The 16952-nt window shown below is 42.3% G+C and overlaps 1 protein-coding gene across 3 annotated transcripts in view; it reads right to left on the reverse strand.

The window, feature by feature from the left end:
* The window catches only part of trappc9 (trafficking protein particle complex 9), a 126118-nt gene extending 109988 nt beyond the window's left edge, over positions 1–16130 (reverse strand). For 2 of the 3 annotated variants that reach the window (XM_034545833.1, XM_034545835.1), the window contains exons 1-9: positions 16022–16114; positions 14561–15144; positions 13189–13334; positions 12538–12663; positions 11185–11211; positions 10061–10182; positions 7629–7754; positions 6204–6420; positions 2449–2592 (exon numbers count right to left, since the gene is read on the reverse strand). In XM_034545833.1, coding sequence (XP_034401724.1) covers positions 2449–2592; positions 6204–6420; positions 7629–7754; positions 10061–10182; positions 11185–11211; positions 12538–12663; positions 13189–13334; positions 14561–15144 — 1492 coding nt within the window. In that variant the 5' untranslated portion in view covers positions 16022–16114. Of the gene's footprint in view, positions 1–2448; positions 2593–6203; positions 6421–7628; positions 7755–10060; positions 10183–11184; positions 11212–12537; positions 12664–13188; positions 13335–14560; positions 15145–16021 lie in introns of all 3 variants that reach the window. The other variant, XM_034545834.1, reaches the window with a different exon arrangement.
* Positions 16131–16952: the final 822 nt, after the last annotated feature.

Raw genomic sequence — 16952 nt, forward strand, 5'->3', positions numbered from 1 at the left:
CTTTCGTGGTTGTTGGCACGTTCGTCCGTTTCTTTCTTGTAAAACACAACAATAACCCCACGTTATTCTCTCCTGTGGGTTGAGGCCGTTTAGCGCGTTGGATTAGCGGCGGCGGCGGCGCGTGACGGAGCACACTGACTGACTGACTGCTCAGTGGAGTGCGATCTCTTTTTATATCTGACCGCGAAAAGATAAGGTGGTCGCTTCAGTTTGTCTTTTGGCTATTTACCGATTGGTTATTTCTTCCTACGCAGATGATATGTGCATATCCGTGCTCAGCTGGGGGTATTGGCTATAGATGTTTGTGGTGATGTTTTAACCGGGAAGCAAAACATTGTGTTTAGTTGTTCTTTTTGTCGGGGAGTAGCTTGAGAAGTCAGGGCCCTTAGATAATCAAAAACTATTTTCACCGAGCCAGACAAAACACAACGAAGCACATTATTACGCCGACAGCGAGAGAAGAAGAAAAAAAAAAAAAAAGATTACTTATTTTTTATTACACTTGACGAAAGAGGTGCAGCTCCCCCAAAACGAAAGGATCTCTCCTCAAAACCTGTCGACCGTCAAGAATAACGATAGAAGGCCGGATGGAAACTGAGCTTACGTCACTTTGTTTAATACGGTAGGAGGGTGAGGGAGTGAGACACTCGGGGAGATTAAAACCTGTAAAATCAGCCTCTTTGTTTGTTTGCCACTTTCATTTTCCCGGCACCTTAAACAGCGTGACGTGTTCGAATATTCTTATATAGTTTAAAAATAGTTTAAAATAAATAAATAGTGAAATAATGCTCGTGCCATAGAAATTGGGGAGGGTTGTTGTGGCAGTCATCTTTTTTTCTTTTTTACTTCACCATATTGATGTCGCTCAATTTGGCGGGATACAACATAAATAAAAAAGCAGCAGGTGTCAATTGAGGTTTTTCTTTCTTCTATTTCGCAAGCTTAAGCTCCATGAAATGAAATGTCTGAATGGTTTCAGCCGAATGAGCTTACTCTTAATGTAAAAAAAAAAAAAAGCTAGCATCAATGTCTTTCGCAAACAAAAACAACATCCGACTCGACGGATGACGGAACGTAAATCCTTCAACTAGAAACACGCGATTGCAGATGGAAGATTACATTGAGTGCAAGAGGTCCACGAAGAGGCTTCGTGTTAGCAGAGGTTGCATTGACTTGCATTATGATGCGTTCAAGCTCCAGTCTGAAAACTACGAGCATTGGTCAAAGGTGAACCGAGTCATGATGAGTCCAAACGTTAATTGGTTTTTGGGCATGAAACAAGAAGGACGCTTTCACAGCAATTTAAAATATAGGCCCGAGACCCAACACTTAGATTTAAAAATATTATAAAAACTACTACTACCAGGATTTTTTTTTGTTTTTGTAATCAAAGCAAGTATTTAAAATAGAAACACAATCTTTTATTTCACAATAATTCAAAAACAACCGCTATAGATGACGGCAAAAGCAGAACGATGACATGCAGGCAAATAAAAAAAAATCAGGCAACGAAGCGGGCAACTAAATCAGCCAATGTAAGTTTGGTAAAAAAGAAGCTTGATGGCCAAATGGCAAATCAGGCATTAAATCACTGAAATGTTACGAGCAGCTCGTGAAGGGACTCCGCTAACATTCAATTTGATGATATAAATAAATAAATGGAAGAAACTCAGCACTGCAGTTAAGCCCCCCCCCCCCCTCCCCTCCCAGAGATTTCTATATTGGCTGTGCTTGGAGACTATTTTATAGACACTACCGGGAAGAGGCGAGTCTCGAGCTTCGAGTATATTTAACGACGGGAACGTTTTCAAAAAGGGAGATTTATCACATTGTGTTGTGCAAAGAACCAACAAACCATTTCAATTCGTGCATGAATAATTTAGATTGTGTCTGCCTTCGTTTTTAAAAAAAAAAGGAAAATGCCAGGAGACATAAATAAAAATCAAAACAACATAACAACAACTATAGTACTCCTTGTAGAGCAGAAGCTGAGAGCGTGTCGAGAAACATTCCGGTATGAAAAGTAAGCAATCTTATTATATTTGTGACTTTTTCCTGACCCAGTAGCATGACTCGTGCATAAAAAAGTGTTTTATCGAGTAGTTACCATTGTTGTGAAAGTACACATTAAAAAGGCCAACGTGCCTTATAACGTGTCGATTGAGGGATTTGACCACCAATGAAATGAGTGCTGCAAATTCACAAGCAACAATGTCAATAAAGACACATTTTTTATGTATTTCAGATATTTGGTCCTTTTGTAGAGGGATGGCGACGTGCGCGGACACCGCAGTGACGTGCTCCTCCCTTATTTATTTATCCTTTGTAAAACATGTGTGAAGTTTTTCTTCCCATAATGCAACTCTAATGCGACTGCCTGGTAAATGCCCGCGCATTTCAAACTCCACGTGCCCCACATGTATAAATAAAGTGTGTAACGTTACCGACCTTGATCAGACAGGAAGTCCAGCATGGTCTGCAGCAGGAAGGACAGGTGGCGCACAGACAGGGCGGGGTTGCCCATGCGGCGGGAGGCGTACACCAGCTCGTGCAGGAGGCGCATCTGAACCGCAGCCCAGCCTCGGTGGGTACCTGAGAGGAGGAAGAGGGCATTTAAAAGTTACAGATGAGTGGAAACCATCTGTAGGGGAACATTCGTACATTGTGTCCGCATGTTTTCTGATGTCGAGGAGGTAGCAGCCCAATGTTGCTCCACCAGTTCAGTGTTACTGTTAACCTGTTAAATAAAAGTAGGCTATTGAAGTTATGGTTTAAAACCTTTTGCATAAATTAGACCAAATGTGCACATTGTAATTCATCCTGATATGGGGGGGGGGGGGGGGGGGGGGGGGGTTAAAAAAAAGTAATTCAGTGATGCTAATCATATGTCCCCGTCCTAATTTCAGCCTCCTGATAATAACTCTCCTGAACACTCGAGCAGCGGCAACAAGTGCGTGACAAACCTTCATAAGTCTGCATTTGGCACGCTTCACACACACAAAAGGCCACAAGGAATTAGATCTAATTCAAGTGTTTTCATTGCAACACACACGCACACACACACACACACACACACACACATTGCCTGTAACTTGCGTGCTGCTAATTTAGAAACAGGTTTCTTGATTTTTATTTTGCACCGCGGAGCTCCACAAGACATCTTAATAGCTTTCTAGCCCAACACCGACTGTTACATAAGAGCCCTCCCCCCCCCCCCCCCCCCCTCTTTCGAGATCCCCTGCTCCACTCCCAGCTGTCGACTGTTGACTCACTAAGTGGGAAAGAGAACTGGGAGGAAAAGATGTGCTGAGGAGGCCGCGGGGGCCAGAGGGAGGATATTTGGTAAACGCTCCGGATGTTTCCTCGGCTTAAATACCACTTCCAATGACGTTTCAAAATCGTGCCCGCGATGCTTCTTTTTTTTTTTTTTAAAGTTATCAGCATCTTTCTCCCACGGTCATTTGTTCATCCCGACTTCTTCTGCCATCTGAACAAAACGTGGCGATGCATATCCTTCATAAGCTATTTTGTTCCTGTCCTGAAACTGCACCAACTAAGAAGTCTAAAAATAGCTGACTTCCACCTGTCTGCCAAAAGCAGAGCTTATCTGGAGAACAGTAATCCAAAAGGGCACTTTGGATTTTCTGAGACTGTCTCTCTCTCTCTCGAACACGAGGGTGGGAGGAGGAGGAGGGGTGGGGGGGTGGGGATAAATGACATCATTTCGGGGTATTTTCAGACCTGAACTTGGAGGTGTCTGGCAATCCATTTAACACAACGCGAGAGAATGAGCGAGTCGCACTGTCGTGCAAAAAAAATTTAAATTAAAATAAAAAACCCAGCTCGGAAGAGGCGCCGCGTATCTGCGGGGAGTGTGTGTGCGAGGGGCGACGATGAGATGCCACGCACTCTACGATTATCCTCCTCGATAATAGGAGTGTGTGTGTGTGTGTGTGTGTGTGTGTGTGTGTGTGTGGGGGGGGGGGGACAAAAGGACCTGCGAGACACTTTAAAAAAGCCATCTGTCCCACTGGACTTCAGGGAACAGCATCCTTATGGGATGGAGGGCACTGTGCACGTTTTCCTCCTCACACAAACTTGCTTCTCCGGCTTATTGATAAACTCTTCTCCCCCCCCCCCCCCCCCCCCATCTGATCTCTTCCGCGCTGTGGGAACTTTAAGAGGGAATAGAACCCGAATCCGTATGGATCCCTTATGTTTTAGGGTCTTAACAAGCTCCACGGACGAATGCTTTCCCCTCTGACCGGGGTCCGAGGCCTCAAGAAGAGAAAGTAAACTTTAAAGAACTGGACAAAAAAAAAAAAGAGTAGAGGAACAATAGTTCTGACTCATCTCAAACCTTTTAAAAGCAATGACGACGTTCGAAGGAAACATTCCTCGTTCTTGGGAATACTTTCATACTTTTATGTTTTTCTACGCGTTATCCAATACATCTGGAGCCTCAACTCTTATGTTTTACTCTTGAAGGATGCTTTGCTAATTAGCCTTACTGTAAACCAAAACAAAAAGATGAATCCTGTTTGGTATTAAATACTGAGAATATTGTCCGTAACATTATTGTCCGGGAAGGGATTTGTTTACTGAGTCAGATTTAAAAAAACTTGGTCTAGTTAAAAAGCAGCGAGTGCTGGATAATGTAAACCCTCCAAGGGTCATTTCCTGCCCCTCACGAGGGGCCGTGCACACGGGAAGAGTTCATGGTTTGAGTTCAAATAAACTCTTTCTGGCAGAAAGCCCTCCAGGCAAACTTCTCTCCCGTGTGGCTCTCCTGACCCACAATCCTCTGTGCAGCGAATAGATGAGGTTGAGGGGCCATTAGGGGAGTCGGGCCTTCTTGGAGACCAGCTGGACCCACAAAAAAGGTACAGTTTCCACGGTCGGCTTCCATCGATGCAGCCAGGATTAAACTGGAAAAATACTCTTGTTAAAAAAGGATGGATCCAATTCGTGGCGGTTACAGCCTCATACGAGGAGAGGTTGGCAAAACCGAAAGAGTCCAAATTCACCGGCATGTGGGGTAGCTCATGTATTCATGTAGTGGAATGTTACATAACAATATGTAATAGAAAGCCTTCATGCATGTCCTGTGGGGTGACTTTCTGCTTGTTTTCTGCCCGTCTCTGGGTGCCTAGTTTACCTACAGACTACTGCAATGGAAAGTGCATAATTAAAACAAATTAAATAGAAATGACTGCGTAATAATCTATTCGTCTGATGTAACGTCTCACAATTCTTTCCGTTTGCCCTCTAGTAACCGGATACTAATTAAAATCACCTTTCTGCTTTTCTTCTGTTTAGATCATGTAGAAATCATTTTATTGCAGTGGCATTTATAGTATGCAAGGGTGACGCGCGCCAGAGAAATAAATGATTTATTTTTTTTGTTCATTCAACGTCCCTCGAATGAACAATAAGCGGTTAAATCTAGCAAACTGAAAACCAATTTAGTTCTGCAACCGAGAAATCCAGCCCTGAGTCACCGATAGAAAGGCATCTCCACGCAGATCAACTTGATTTGACAAGTTGGGTTTGTTTTCTTTTTTTTTTTATTCACAGAGAACATTAAATTGCCTGTGTAATGTCGCCTCATCATTAGGAGTAATGCAAACTGTGCAGAGACGGCGAGACGGAAATACATCCGCTCAACGAATGCCGAGAAGATAATTATGATGGAGAGATAATATGCGCCTTTGTATTAAATTGCTTGGTAGTAAACCCTGATCAAGGTCCAGGGGGCGTGCCATCGGTGTCAAGCATCCTACATATCAAAGAAAACAAAGCGTGCACAGTCCAAGGGCGAACATTTCACCTCCAACGAGCTGGTTTGACAAAAGAAACTACCAGCTAGACACTGAAAGCCCGTTCTGAGGGAACAATCCTCCAACGGCTTGAATAACGGCCAGAAGAGAACAGAACGTATGAATTATATAGTGTACAGGAGTGCGAGTGAGTACCTGATTCTGATAAACGTACAATACCCGGGCTCTGGCCACCCTAAATGGAACAGGGCCGTAATTAATGTTATTAATTACACCTGCGTGTACCCTGAAATAAAACACAAGTCAAACTGGCTGCTGTGAAAAAGTTTGTAAAAAGAAAAGAAAGAAAAAAAGGACCGATAAACAAACCCGGTTATCTCTAGAACGTCACATTCCAGGACCACCGAGTGTGTGCACGTTCACCTTTGCTGAAGTCCTTGGGGTCAAGCGACAGGCTGTATCCGGGCAACGTCTCCAGCAGCAGCTTGTAGCAGGCCCTCCAGCCGGGCTCCGGGATGGTGGGGGCCACGCACTGCATGGCCGCCACGCGCTTGAAGAACGCCGACTTGCGATGGAAGCCGATCCGCTCGTAGAGCTCGGACAGGATGCTGTAGCGTTGGATCTTCTCCTCCTCCGAGAGCTGCGGTTTACGGAGACAACGTTAATGTCCACAAGTGTGTGCAGGGTGCATGCACATGGTGCCCAATGAATTTCCATGACTTTTCCATGACTTTTCCATGACTTTAAACCAAGATTCCATGACCAAACATTTTGTGAAATCTCGCTGGTATACCTTAAATGACACAAATGAATGAGAGACAATAGTTTGATTAATATAAATGTTTCTTTTAAATCAAACTGCGTAAATGAACATACGAATATGAACAAATTTCCATGACTTCTCCAACATTTTTGGGATTACATTTTTTTTTTCCAGGCCTGAAAATAACCATTTTAAATTTCCATGACTTTTCCAAGTTTTCCATGACCGTACGACCCCCTGTGTGTCGCTTCACTTGGATTATCAAAATCAAACTCTTGGATTTAATTACACGCATGTCTTCAAAAGCATCCGGATGCATTTCATTACACACATTGGGCCCACATGCAACATACATTTCCAAAATATGGAAATTTTGTATCAATAGCCACATACAAAATGTGTTTATATACCAATGAAATATACATAAATGCAACGATAAATACATTTTTTTTAAAATGACATGTTGGCCTATAGATTAAATTGGAAAATGAGAAGGAATTCCAAATATAATATATTATTATTAATATAAATGTATATTATTGTTGTTGTTTATGTCTACAAGTTTAACTCAAACATTTTCATAGATTCTGGATTCTTGTATGAGTTGAATTTTAAATTGTTTTAACGTCTCAAATCTTTATTCCCAGCCGAGTATTTTTATATATCTTTTCAAACATCTCTCGATCTCTAACCATCCAAACATTAATACCGGTCTCGCGAAGAAGTGCTTGAAGGGACTTGAAGGGACTTTAACGAACGCTTTCACCAGATTGCTCCACACTTATAGTTAAATAGGTATGTAAGCTGGCGTCGGGCCTCAACTCCCTAATTATAAAATGATAGTTATTTCAGGTGCGTCCAGATTTTTAAAAAAAAGCAGAGACGGAAAGAGGCTGAACCACTGAAGCCTGAAACGCCCTAATTGGCTGCGTCGGTCACATAAGAATTGAAGGACGAAACTCTTAAGCTAAATAACTAGTTGTGTTTTATTTGGCTATGATATCCTGCAACTGGCTGATTAATTGCATACCAATAACCCCCCCCCACCCCCCCCTGTGGTGGTGCAGGACGGTCAGATCGCGTACCTGTCCCAGGTTGATGTAAACGGCGTTCTGCAGGAACTCGGAGGCCTCCCTCGCCCTCTTCTGAATGGCCAGCACACGGACCGCTTTCACACAGGCCTCCAGCTCGATGACGCCGGCGTTCTTATACTGCGGGAGATAAGAGGAGAGGAAAAGGGGGAGGGGGCTCGGTTAATGAAAAAACGAACAGTCGATGAGGGTCGCCTTGACTTCTGCACCCCACCTCCTAATCAGAGAGAATGTGTTTTCATTAGCACCCTCATCAGTCACTGTCCGTGTGGGATGAGACCGACGAGTGCGATGACTTCGATTCCCCGTCGCTCGGGGTTGGTTGTTTTTTTTAAGGGATTTCCGGCCTTCCATAAAACTTTTTTTTTTTAAATTTTCTTTTAAATCTCACATCTAACTCTCGTCCAATGTGTCATTATTAAAATTCAATTAATATCTGAATGAGTGTTGAGATGTAATTGTATTCTGAATGAGCCGGTTATAGGTAAGTCAGTGTGAGAAAAAAGGTTCATTATAATAATGGAGATAAAACACAGGGTTGCGTAATGAGCCTGCTCAGCTCTCCCTAAGCATTACGGATACTTGAATACTACTCTCTGTGACGTTGTACAAGTACAGTGAAAAGGAGAGTACAAATACATTACGCCACGCGCCGATTCATGTGGTTTTGTCTGTCACAGATCGTATTTTATAAAAAAAAAAAAAAAAATTATTATTTCCAGAGATTACACAAGCTGGTGAGTCCCGACAAACAGCCGCTGTCAGCATGTTGAGGTCTGATGCCACTCAAACCTCGTCAAACACTGCCCCCTGGTGACACGGGTGAATACTACACACACACACACACACACACAGAGTATAGGGAGTAGCTACGATTTGTTTAAAGAGCAACCTGAATGCTCACACACCGTCATGCACAGAATGAACATTTATCTAAACACTGGAGGGATAAGTGGACTCAAGTGACTCATCATCAGATCCAAGTCAAGGTTGTTGTGATCACCTTTAAAGCTCTGGAGTGTTTATCTGAACTAAAATAAAAAAAGGGAAATGCCTTAAATCACCTTTTATTCCGACTTCTCCAGCCTGTCTGAGGCAGCATAAGTTCATTTGTTCCGAATGAATAATTGATGAATACATTTTTCAATATAAACCAACTATATATCATTTTATTTATATATATATATATATATATATATATATATATATATATATATATATATATATATATAAATAAATTATAATATAATATTTTATATATTTATATTTAATTTTTATTTAATTCAACATAAAATGCTATTTAATACTTGTTTCAGTCGTACTGGCCAAACTGTGGAAGCATGATGGAAAATCAAAAGTGGATGATAAAATGCCTCAAATCATTTATATCTTATCTGTTATTTTATATTTACCCTTTTCTCCCAGACATCAATTTTTCAAGGATGAAATAAAATCATCAATCTCATTTTTAAATACTTTATATATATCCCAAATAGACAATAAGCTTCCTGTGCTAATGTAGCTAGCGGTGGTTTGCTACATGTTTGATGTTGCGGACTGAAACTCCACTCTATTCTATAACAAATAATAATCATAATAATAATAATAATAATAATTTCCGAAGAAACGTCGGACTTTTGGTAATTAACTTCCAAGAGGTTTGAATAACCCGGCTCATTGATGTGCTTTCAAGAGTTTTGGGACAACAAAAGGAGCTCTATGGTACAAAGGAAGAAGAAATATCAGGCAAGAAGTCATCTTGGATTTAGTCTTGTTGGCGATAAGAAAAAATAAATCGTGTATAATCAGACTTGCCTTTGAAGATATAAGACATTTGCCAACTCAAGTCATACTAATTGCTTCTTTTTTTTTTGCTTTGAGTATATTTCCTGCTCTAATATTGTGCTTTTGTCATTTACTGAGAAGCACTTACTCAAGTCTGGCCTTGAAAAATGCAAAATCCATTTATTTGACTTTGCTTACGACAGACTAGAAAGAAAACGTATAAAAACACTATAAACTATACGCTAAATAGACCGTCGCCTGATTTTAATGCATCTTTACACACCGGATTTTATGTGTTGAAGGAATAAATGTTTTTTACGTTGTTTGTGAGCCTTGTGACAATTTCCCATCAATATGTGATGAACAATATAGTGAATTGAATTAAAGACATTAACATTTCTGCACCGAGCGTTGACTTATATTGACAAAGCCAATATTAACCTTTTATTACAAATACATAATTTGCTAGATGGTGGATATGCTGCAATTTCTCATCAATATTCTAGTTGTCTGATATTATGCACAAATGCAGAATTTATTGTCTCATGTACCGAAAATGCTTTATTATATGTTAAAACCTGGAGGAATGTTCCCCATGTGTACCTTTAACCCAACAACAGGTGTGTGTAGTTTTTGATTACCTTTCCGTAGTAGGAGATGGCCTCTTTGTACTTCTCGATAATGTCCTCGGGACTCAGGCAGTTCTTCGCTCTCCCGATCTCGGTGCTGGTGTCGGCGCTGATGCCGTTGGCCGTGAGGGCGCCTGCACTCAAAAGAGAGGACGGGACGCGCGATTAGTCTGAGACCGTCACCGCGGCAACCGCAGCTTCAGTCCCTTCCAGCACAGAAAAAGGAAAGGAAACGGGTGAAGGAGGGGAAACTTAAATCCACCAATTACTCTTTTTTTTTAAAAAGATACCGCCACGTGCATTTTACATAAACACGCATATGTAAATGTGTACATAAAATGGTGTTCACGTAACGTATCTGAACAACAGATGATGTTGAATGGAACTCTGTGAAATGTGCGCGCTTTATTTCAAAAGCCAAAAAAACGGAAATCATAAACACCGCGACACCAAATCGTCCCGCTCTCCCACGACGCCAGCAGGAAGTGATGTCATGAGTATTCGGAGGCCTCCAAGATGGCGAGACGCTGCACTGCACTACTTTGTAGGCCAGTTTTTACAAAGAGAAAACACTTCAGGCAACGATTGCACCGATAATAAAAGTACAATTACTATTTTTTTTTTTTTTAGGTTATGAAAGTGACAGATCAAGCAACAGAGAGTCATATGCAGGAACTTAAAGTATGCACCACTGGTGATGAGCTGCCACCTGCTGGTGCTTTGAGAGATATGCGACGAAAACATTAAAATGTCCTCAATCGGGTTAAGTGATCTTTGCATAATAATCACGAGTACGATGTTAGGTAATAAAAAAAATAGAGGCTCCTCAGAGTGACCATTTTAAGTATTTAGTTGTAGTCATGTGATACAGATCCCCAAAAGCGTGGCTGTGAGAGAGAGCAGGTAAGTTAGGGAGGAAAAAAAAACCAACACAGGAGAGAACACGACCTGGCTTAAGGAGGGGAGGGGGGATGGGGGGCATCAATCACTTCTCAAAGGAGAAAATAAACCATAGCAATCAGCAAGCTGATGATGTAGGATGAAAAAAAAACGACATCAAACACAAGGCAGATGTGACCACAAGCAATGAGGCAGATTGTTGTCTACAAGAGCTACGTGGGTTAGACATACCATACCTGGGTCAATGAGAACCTCCTGAGCTCCTACAGATGGAGACAAAGAATGCAGATTCACTCGATGACGCAATGTTAGCAGTGTTAGTGCCAACAGTTGTGCTTTATGGCTGCAGCAGTTTTGCTAGAAATTACACTGATCGAAGAGTCACGAGAGACTTCCCCCATCTCTCGTGGCTCCGTTTTTAAAAAGGAGGTGGGTCCTGGTTTTTATTGGCAGGTGCAGGAGAACGCGCACACACACAGAAGTGGTGTGATAAACCGTCCAGCCGAGTGCACAAAAGGCAAAGAAGAAGAGCGCTAGCTCGTAAACGGGCACGGGAGCAAAGCAATACACTGCTGTGGACAGGAGAGTCATCGATATCAGTGTGTATATATAAAAATATATATCTCTCTGGGGCGATCTCTAAGCATCCAAACATAAATACCGGTCTCGCGAAGCTGGCGTCGGGCCTCAACTCCCTAATTATAAAATGATAGTTATTTCAGGTGCGTCCAGATTTTAAAAAAGCAGAGACGGAAAGAGGCTGAACCACTGAAGCCTGAAACGCCCTAATTGGCTGCGTCGGTCACATAAGAATTGAAGGACGAAACTCTTAAGCTAAAGAACTAGTTGTGTTTTATTTGGCTATGATATCCTGCAACTGGCTGATTAACTGCATACTAATATAAATATATATATATTTTTTTTTTTAAATATACATATATATATATATATATATTTGTTTTTAATATTTTTTAAATATATATATATATATATATATTTAACAAAAAAATAAATAAATAAATATATATATATATATATATATATATATATACATACACATTTCATAGATTTCATAGATTAAATCTATATAAATAAGTGTATATCTACACTTAAAATATTTAAATCATTTGACCTCACCGTCAGAGAGCCCGTTATATTAATTCATGCTCGCTTTAAAGCCGCCGGACTCGAAACAGTAATTTTACATAGCGGAACACAGGCACAACCTGGATGAGTAGAAACCGACAACAATTGAACAATAATTATCTGTACTACATTAATCAATAATGCAATAACTTGCAACCCTAAAATGTGATGTCCTCAGATAAACAATGCTCCACTTATTGTGTAGTTACATACAAGGCACTGTTGATAAAACACCGTGTTAATAACATGTTAATAACAGAGTGAAAAGATTCGATGATGTTAAGTGTGAATACAATCAGGAACGCGCATCCCGTCCTCTGCACACAAAGGACGCAGCCTTAGCCGAGCGGCGTTTGAGTCGTCAGGTCAGCGGCGACACTCTCACTGCGTCACAGCTCGCTCACAGACGCCAGCCTTCGCTTGTTAGCGCATCCGGTGCTCACCTGGCCTGTGGCGTTTCCCTGCGTCCGCCGGCTGGGAGATGCTCGGCTTTCGTCCTGCGGTCTTCCCCGCTGTGCCTCCGGGGTAGTGGAATATAACGGAGGCTGAACACAAACCCTCCAACGCAGCTGGAAGGGAACAAATAAACAGAAGACAAAAGGTTCCAGCGCTGCGCAGCTCTTATTCATTGTTCTTTCATAGATCTGAGGATTGCTCAATCAATAAAGTTCTAAAAGCCCCGGTGTTCACACTGCTAATAAAGTGGAAATTTACACGTCAATAATATTGGCCTTTCTTGGTAGAAGTGTGTATGACCACCAATAAATAACTGCACTGAAATGCCAAAGATATTACGTTTGAGGTATTTACGTAGTTTCGAACCCAGAGAGCACTGACAAGTTTATTTTTATTAACTGTAAAATCTCAGTACGCGTTTGTCACAATTCTTGATTATCCAAACTTTAAAAAGGATGCTTTTGTGTTCACGTTAAAAAAACAAAAACTATCAAATCTCAATACCGGTATTGACCTTAAAAGTCCAGCGTCAGAGGCCAGGCGCTAATACATTTAGTAAACTAAATCAACAACAATAAAGTCATTCTCGCCTTGTCAATCCTGTTTTATATAAATAAGCCTCCATCCTCCCGACTTACCCCCCAGCCAGAGGAAGTCATTCACACCCCTGAGCAGCTCCACGGCCATGTGGTAGTGGACGAGGGCGTCCTGCAGCATGCCTGCCTGGAGACACAGGTCCCCGACATGCTTCCTCATCCGCCCCTGGCAACGCTTTTTATAATGCCTGAGAGAGAGCAGCAGGTAAAGGGGGGGGGGAAACATGTTCAGTCAACAGCAGGGTGAATGGCGTTGCTAGACTGAAATATATGTTTAGGGGCTTTTGGGGGTTAGATTTTGGTTTATTCATATAGTGAATCTATTCTTTTTTTTTTTCCTCACAAAAACAGCTGCGACTTGCTGCTATTGTCATTTCCTATGTCAGCAGGGAGCCGGGAGAGGAGACTCGAGTGAATCCTACCAGTCAGCTACAGAAGGAGATGTATGGATCGGGGAAGCACAAGCACAAGGGGAGAGACTGAACAAGGACGGAGCATGAGCCGACCTACCACCCTGCAGTCGGGGACTAAGGAAGGAGCAGCTACACCAGGATACTGGGGGGGGGGGGGGGGGGGGGGGGACTGTTACAGGGGAAATTATGAACCCTGTTGTGCAACCTTCTGATGGACTGGGAAGGTCACGTGCAGACGATAAGCCACACACAACATTTCTCATGTAGAGGAATTAACGCCAATGCTCAGAACCCAACTTACAGGAGTGAAAACTAAAATGAAAAGGAGGCCCGTTCCACAGCAAATAAACTGGATCTTTGGACATGGATGCCATTAAGAAATGTGTGTTTTTTTTATGAGTCGCTGCGTTGCCATGCCCAGCTGGAAGGTAACGTCTCTTCTCATGAAAAAAGTATCCATGATCCGTGGCCGGTATCTGCAGCCAAACTGACTATTAAGCCAACAATTTTTACTCATCGAGCAGGAATTTAACAGCTATGGGGCTATTTTTTTGGCTCGCAACTTCAATCCAGATTTTTCAATCAGTTTGTGTGTGAATTGAAACCTGCAGAGGAGCGATGAGTTTGGCTCGGAGTCGTGATCAAACGCACAACAGTGCAGAGGTTTGGCATTTCACTTCAGGGCACGGCTAAAAGCTGATGGGGTCGGTGCGGGTTCACTAAACTTACGAGTCTAACATCTCACCTTTTCACACCCAACAATAAACTCACAGGACAGTATGAGAGAAAACAAAACAACAACAGAAGAAAGACACATAAACCAAGGTAAATAAATGAAATTGAACGCAGCAAAAATCAAAAAAAAGAGAGGAGAATTTTACAGCATGCACGGCTGATGTGTAACAAGCAAATTGACCCAGAAACAAACACACAATGCAGTAAATCACATTAACTGGCTGTAGAGATGTAAATGCTGAAGTGGAAAGAAATCAACAACTCACCTGCTGTCCGTGTCCAAACCCACAAAGTCCTTCTTCTCAAAGGGCACACAGAGCAGCGGGATCTTGTCACCTGACTTGTCCGTGGCCCGGTCGAGCCGCTTGGACTCCAGAACAATAAATATTGACTCCACAAAGTCGTCCACTCTCTTCTCCACGTCGGGGCAGTCTTCGAAGCTGGGGTAGAAGGCCACGTCCGTCCGCTGCTGCTCCGCGATATCTCCCTGCAGCCCGAAAACCAGCAGGCGGGAATCGTACAGCGTGGAGCTGTACACCTCCTTCTGGGCGTGGAAGCGCTCCGCGGTCTGGGGCCACTCTTTGGCCGAAGCGCAGGTGGTGATAGAGATGAGACCCACCACCTTGCGGTGCGTCTGGAAGTCCCCCCACTCGTTGTTTTCCGGCAGGTAGTGGTGGCGGTAGCGGATGTAGAGGAGGCGCTGCGAGTCCCTGATGCTCACCTGGCTCACGCTGGAGATTCGTTTGTAGATCTTGAAGAACTGGTCCTCCGGCACTATGCCGACCGGCTGGACCACCACAAGTACCGTCTGGTGGTCCTCGGCACATTGCATGTAGTCTGGCACGCTCATCTTTGCGAGTGGAAAAACAAAAACATTGTCATCATATTCCCCGAGACAACCAAGTGCATCATATTATTGCAACTTAATTCATTATTTAAGCCTTCATACATTTCTAATAAAAAACTGTTCTGGAGCACAAATTTTACAGAGTAAACAGGAAATTGGTTCTGGACAGAGATGCAAATGGTCAATACAGTTTTAGGAACATGTCTTGGGTTGGAGGAAGACGTTTAAGGGTCAATATTTCACAAGCTACGCATTGAAAATGATCTAACTTTTGGTGCACTGAGCCTCAATAAAAAGAATAATAAATTGCAGAGATACAAATACACTAATTTAATAATTAAACGACAAAAAAACAAAAACATGTATGGTCTATTGATTGATTTGTCTTCAGTGTCACGTGACTTCCAAAAACAGCCCTTTTTAACGATTGAATGAAAAAGTGCTGCTTGGAGACTATGATACGTAAAGGATGCCAAGACTGGAACCAGCGACTCCTAAATAATAATAAAAAACTGTATTGTTGTGTTTACCTAAAAGACAACGTCACCTTTAAAGAAAAGCAACACCTGCTGCTGTCTTTGCCGACATAAACACCGAGCAACGGCAGATAAATGTGGCAGCTGTCATTAATACAGTGTTATTAACGTGTATTTCTCTAATTAAATATCATGAGAAATGTCTTATTGTACGTTAACTGACGTTATATTAACGTCTGAAAACATTTAAATTTGTTTAGCTAGCTTAGTTTAAGCTAGCTGACGTATGAATTAGTGTCAGTCACAACGCAGAATGAAATAACTAGTCATTAATCAGCTCAGTGAGTTTATTTTTCTTTTTGTTTCCGTCTTTCACACCAAAGCCTTTAATATAGTCACCTTACCTCGGCCGTAACCTCTCAAAAAAATGTTTACAGCTTCCTTCTTCGGATCAGCGTTCTGCAACACCTGAAGCTCATCAACAGCGGAACATCCGGTGGATATTTTCAAAGTAAAACCATTACCGGGGGGCGTGTGACGACACAGCTTAGAGAAGAACAGTCCGTGGTGTGAGATGTTTCTTTCCCAAGCTTTAACCACATAGTATGTCCACGATTGAGTGTAGTTATATATTTGTATATTTTTCATGAAAGCAAACAAGATGCAATGTCGTGTTCAGTACGCAACGACGTGTTGGTTTTAGTTTGAAATCAGGATCAATGTTTCCGGTTGCATCTCTTCTTCTGTAAAAGTAGAAGCCTCATTAGCACCTCTTAAGGAACAGATGAGGTACTGCAACTGAGCAGAACATTGATTAGCGTTGTTCTTCAAATGCATTATGATTTTCTAATTACTGATTATTCTTAATTGGAATAAATAAATCACATGAATTACCTCATATTAGCCAATCACATCAAACTATCCATCCATCCATCCATCCATCCATTTTCAATACCGCTTATCCTCATTAGGGTCGCGGGGCGCTGGAGCCTATCCCAGCTGACATAGGGCGAAGGCAGGGGACACCCTGGACAGGCCGCCAGTCCATCGAGGGCACATGTAGGGACATACAACCATTCACTCTCACATTCACACCTATGGGCCATTTAGAGATCAATTAACCTGCAGCATGTCTTTGGACTGTGGGAGGAAGCCGGAGAGCCCGGAGAGAACCCACGCTGCCACGGGGAGAACATGCAAACTCCACACAGAAGGACCGCTCCGACCGGGAATCGAACCCGCGGCCCTCTTGCTGTGAGGCGACAGTGCTAGCCACTACGCCACCGTGCAGCCCACATCAAACTAGTTACTATGCATTTAAGTTTAAACCAACCA

The sequence above is a fragment of the Cyclopterus lumpus genome, chromosome 11, assembly GCF_009769545.1.
Source record: "Cyclopterus lumpus isolate fCycLum1 chromosome 11, fCycLum1.pri, whole genome shotgun sequence".
In the NCBI taxonomy this organism is placed as follows: Eukaryota; Metazoa; Chordata; class Actinopteri; order Perciformes; family Cyclopteridae; genus Cyclopterus; species Cyclopterus lumpus.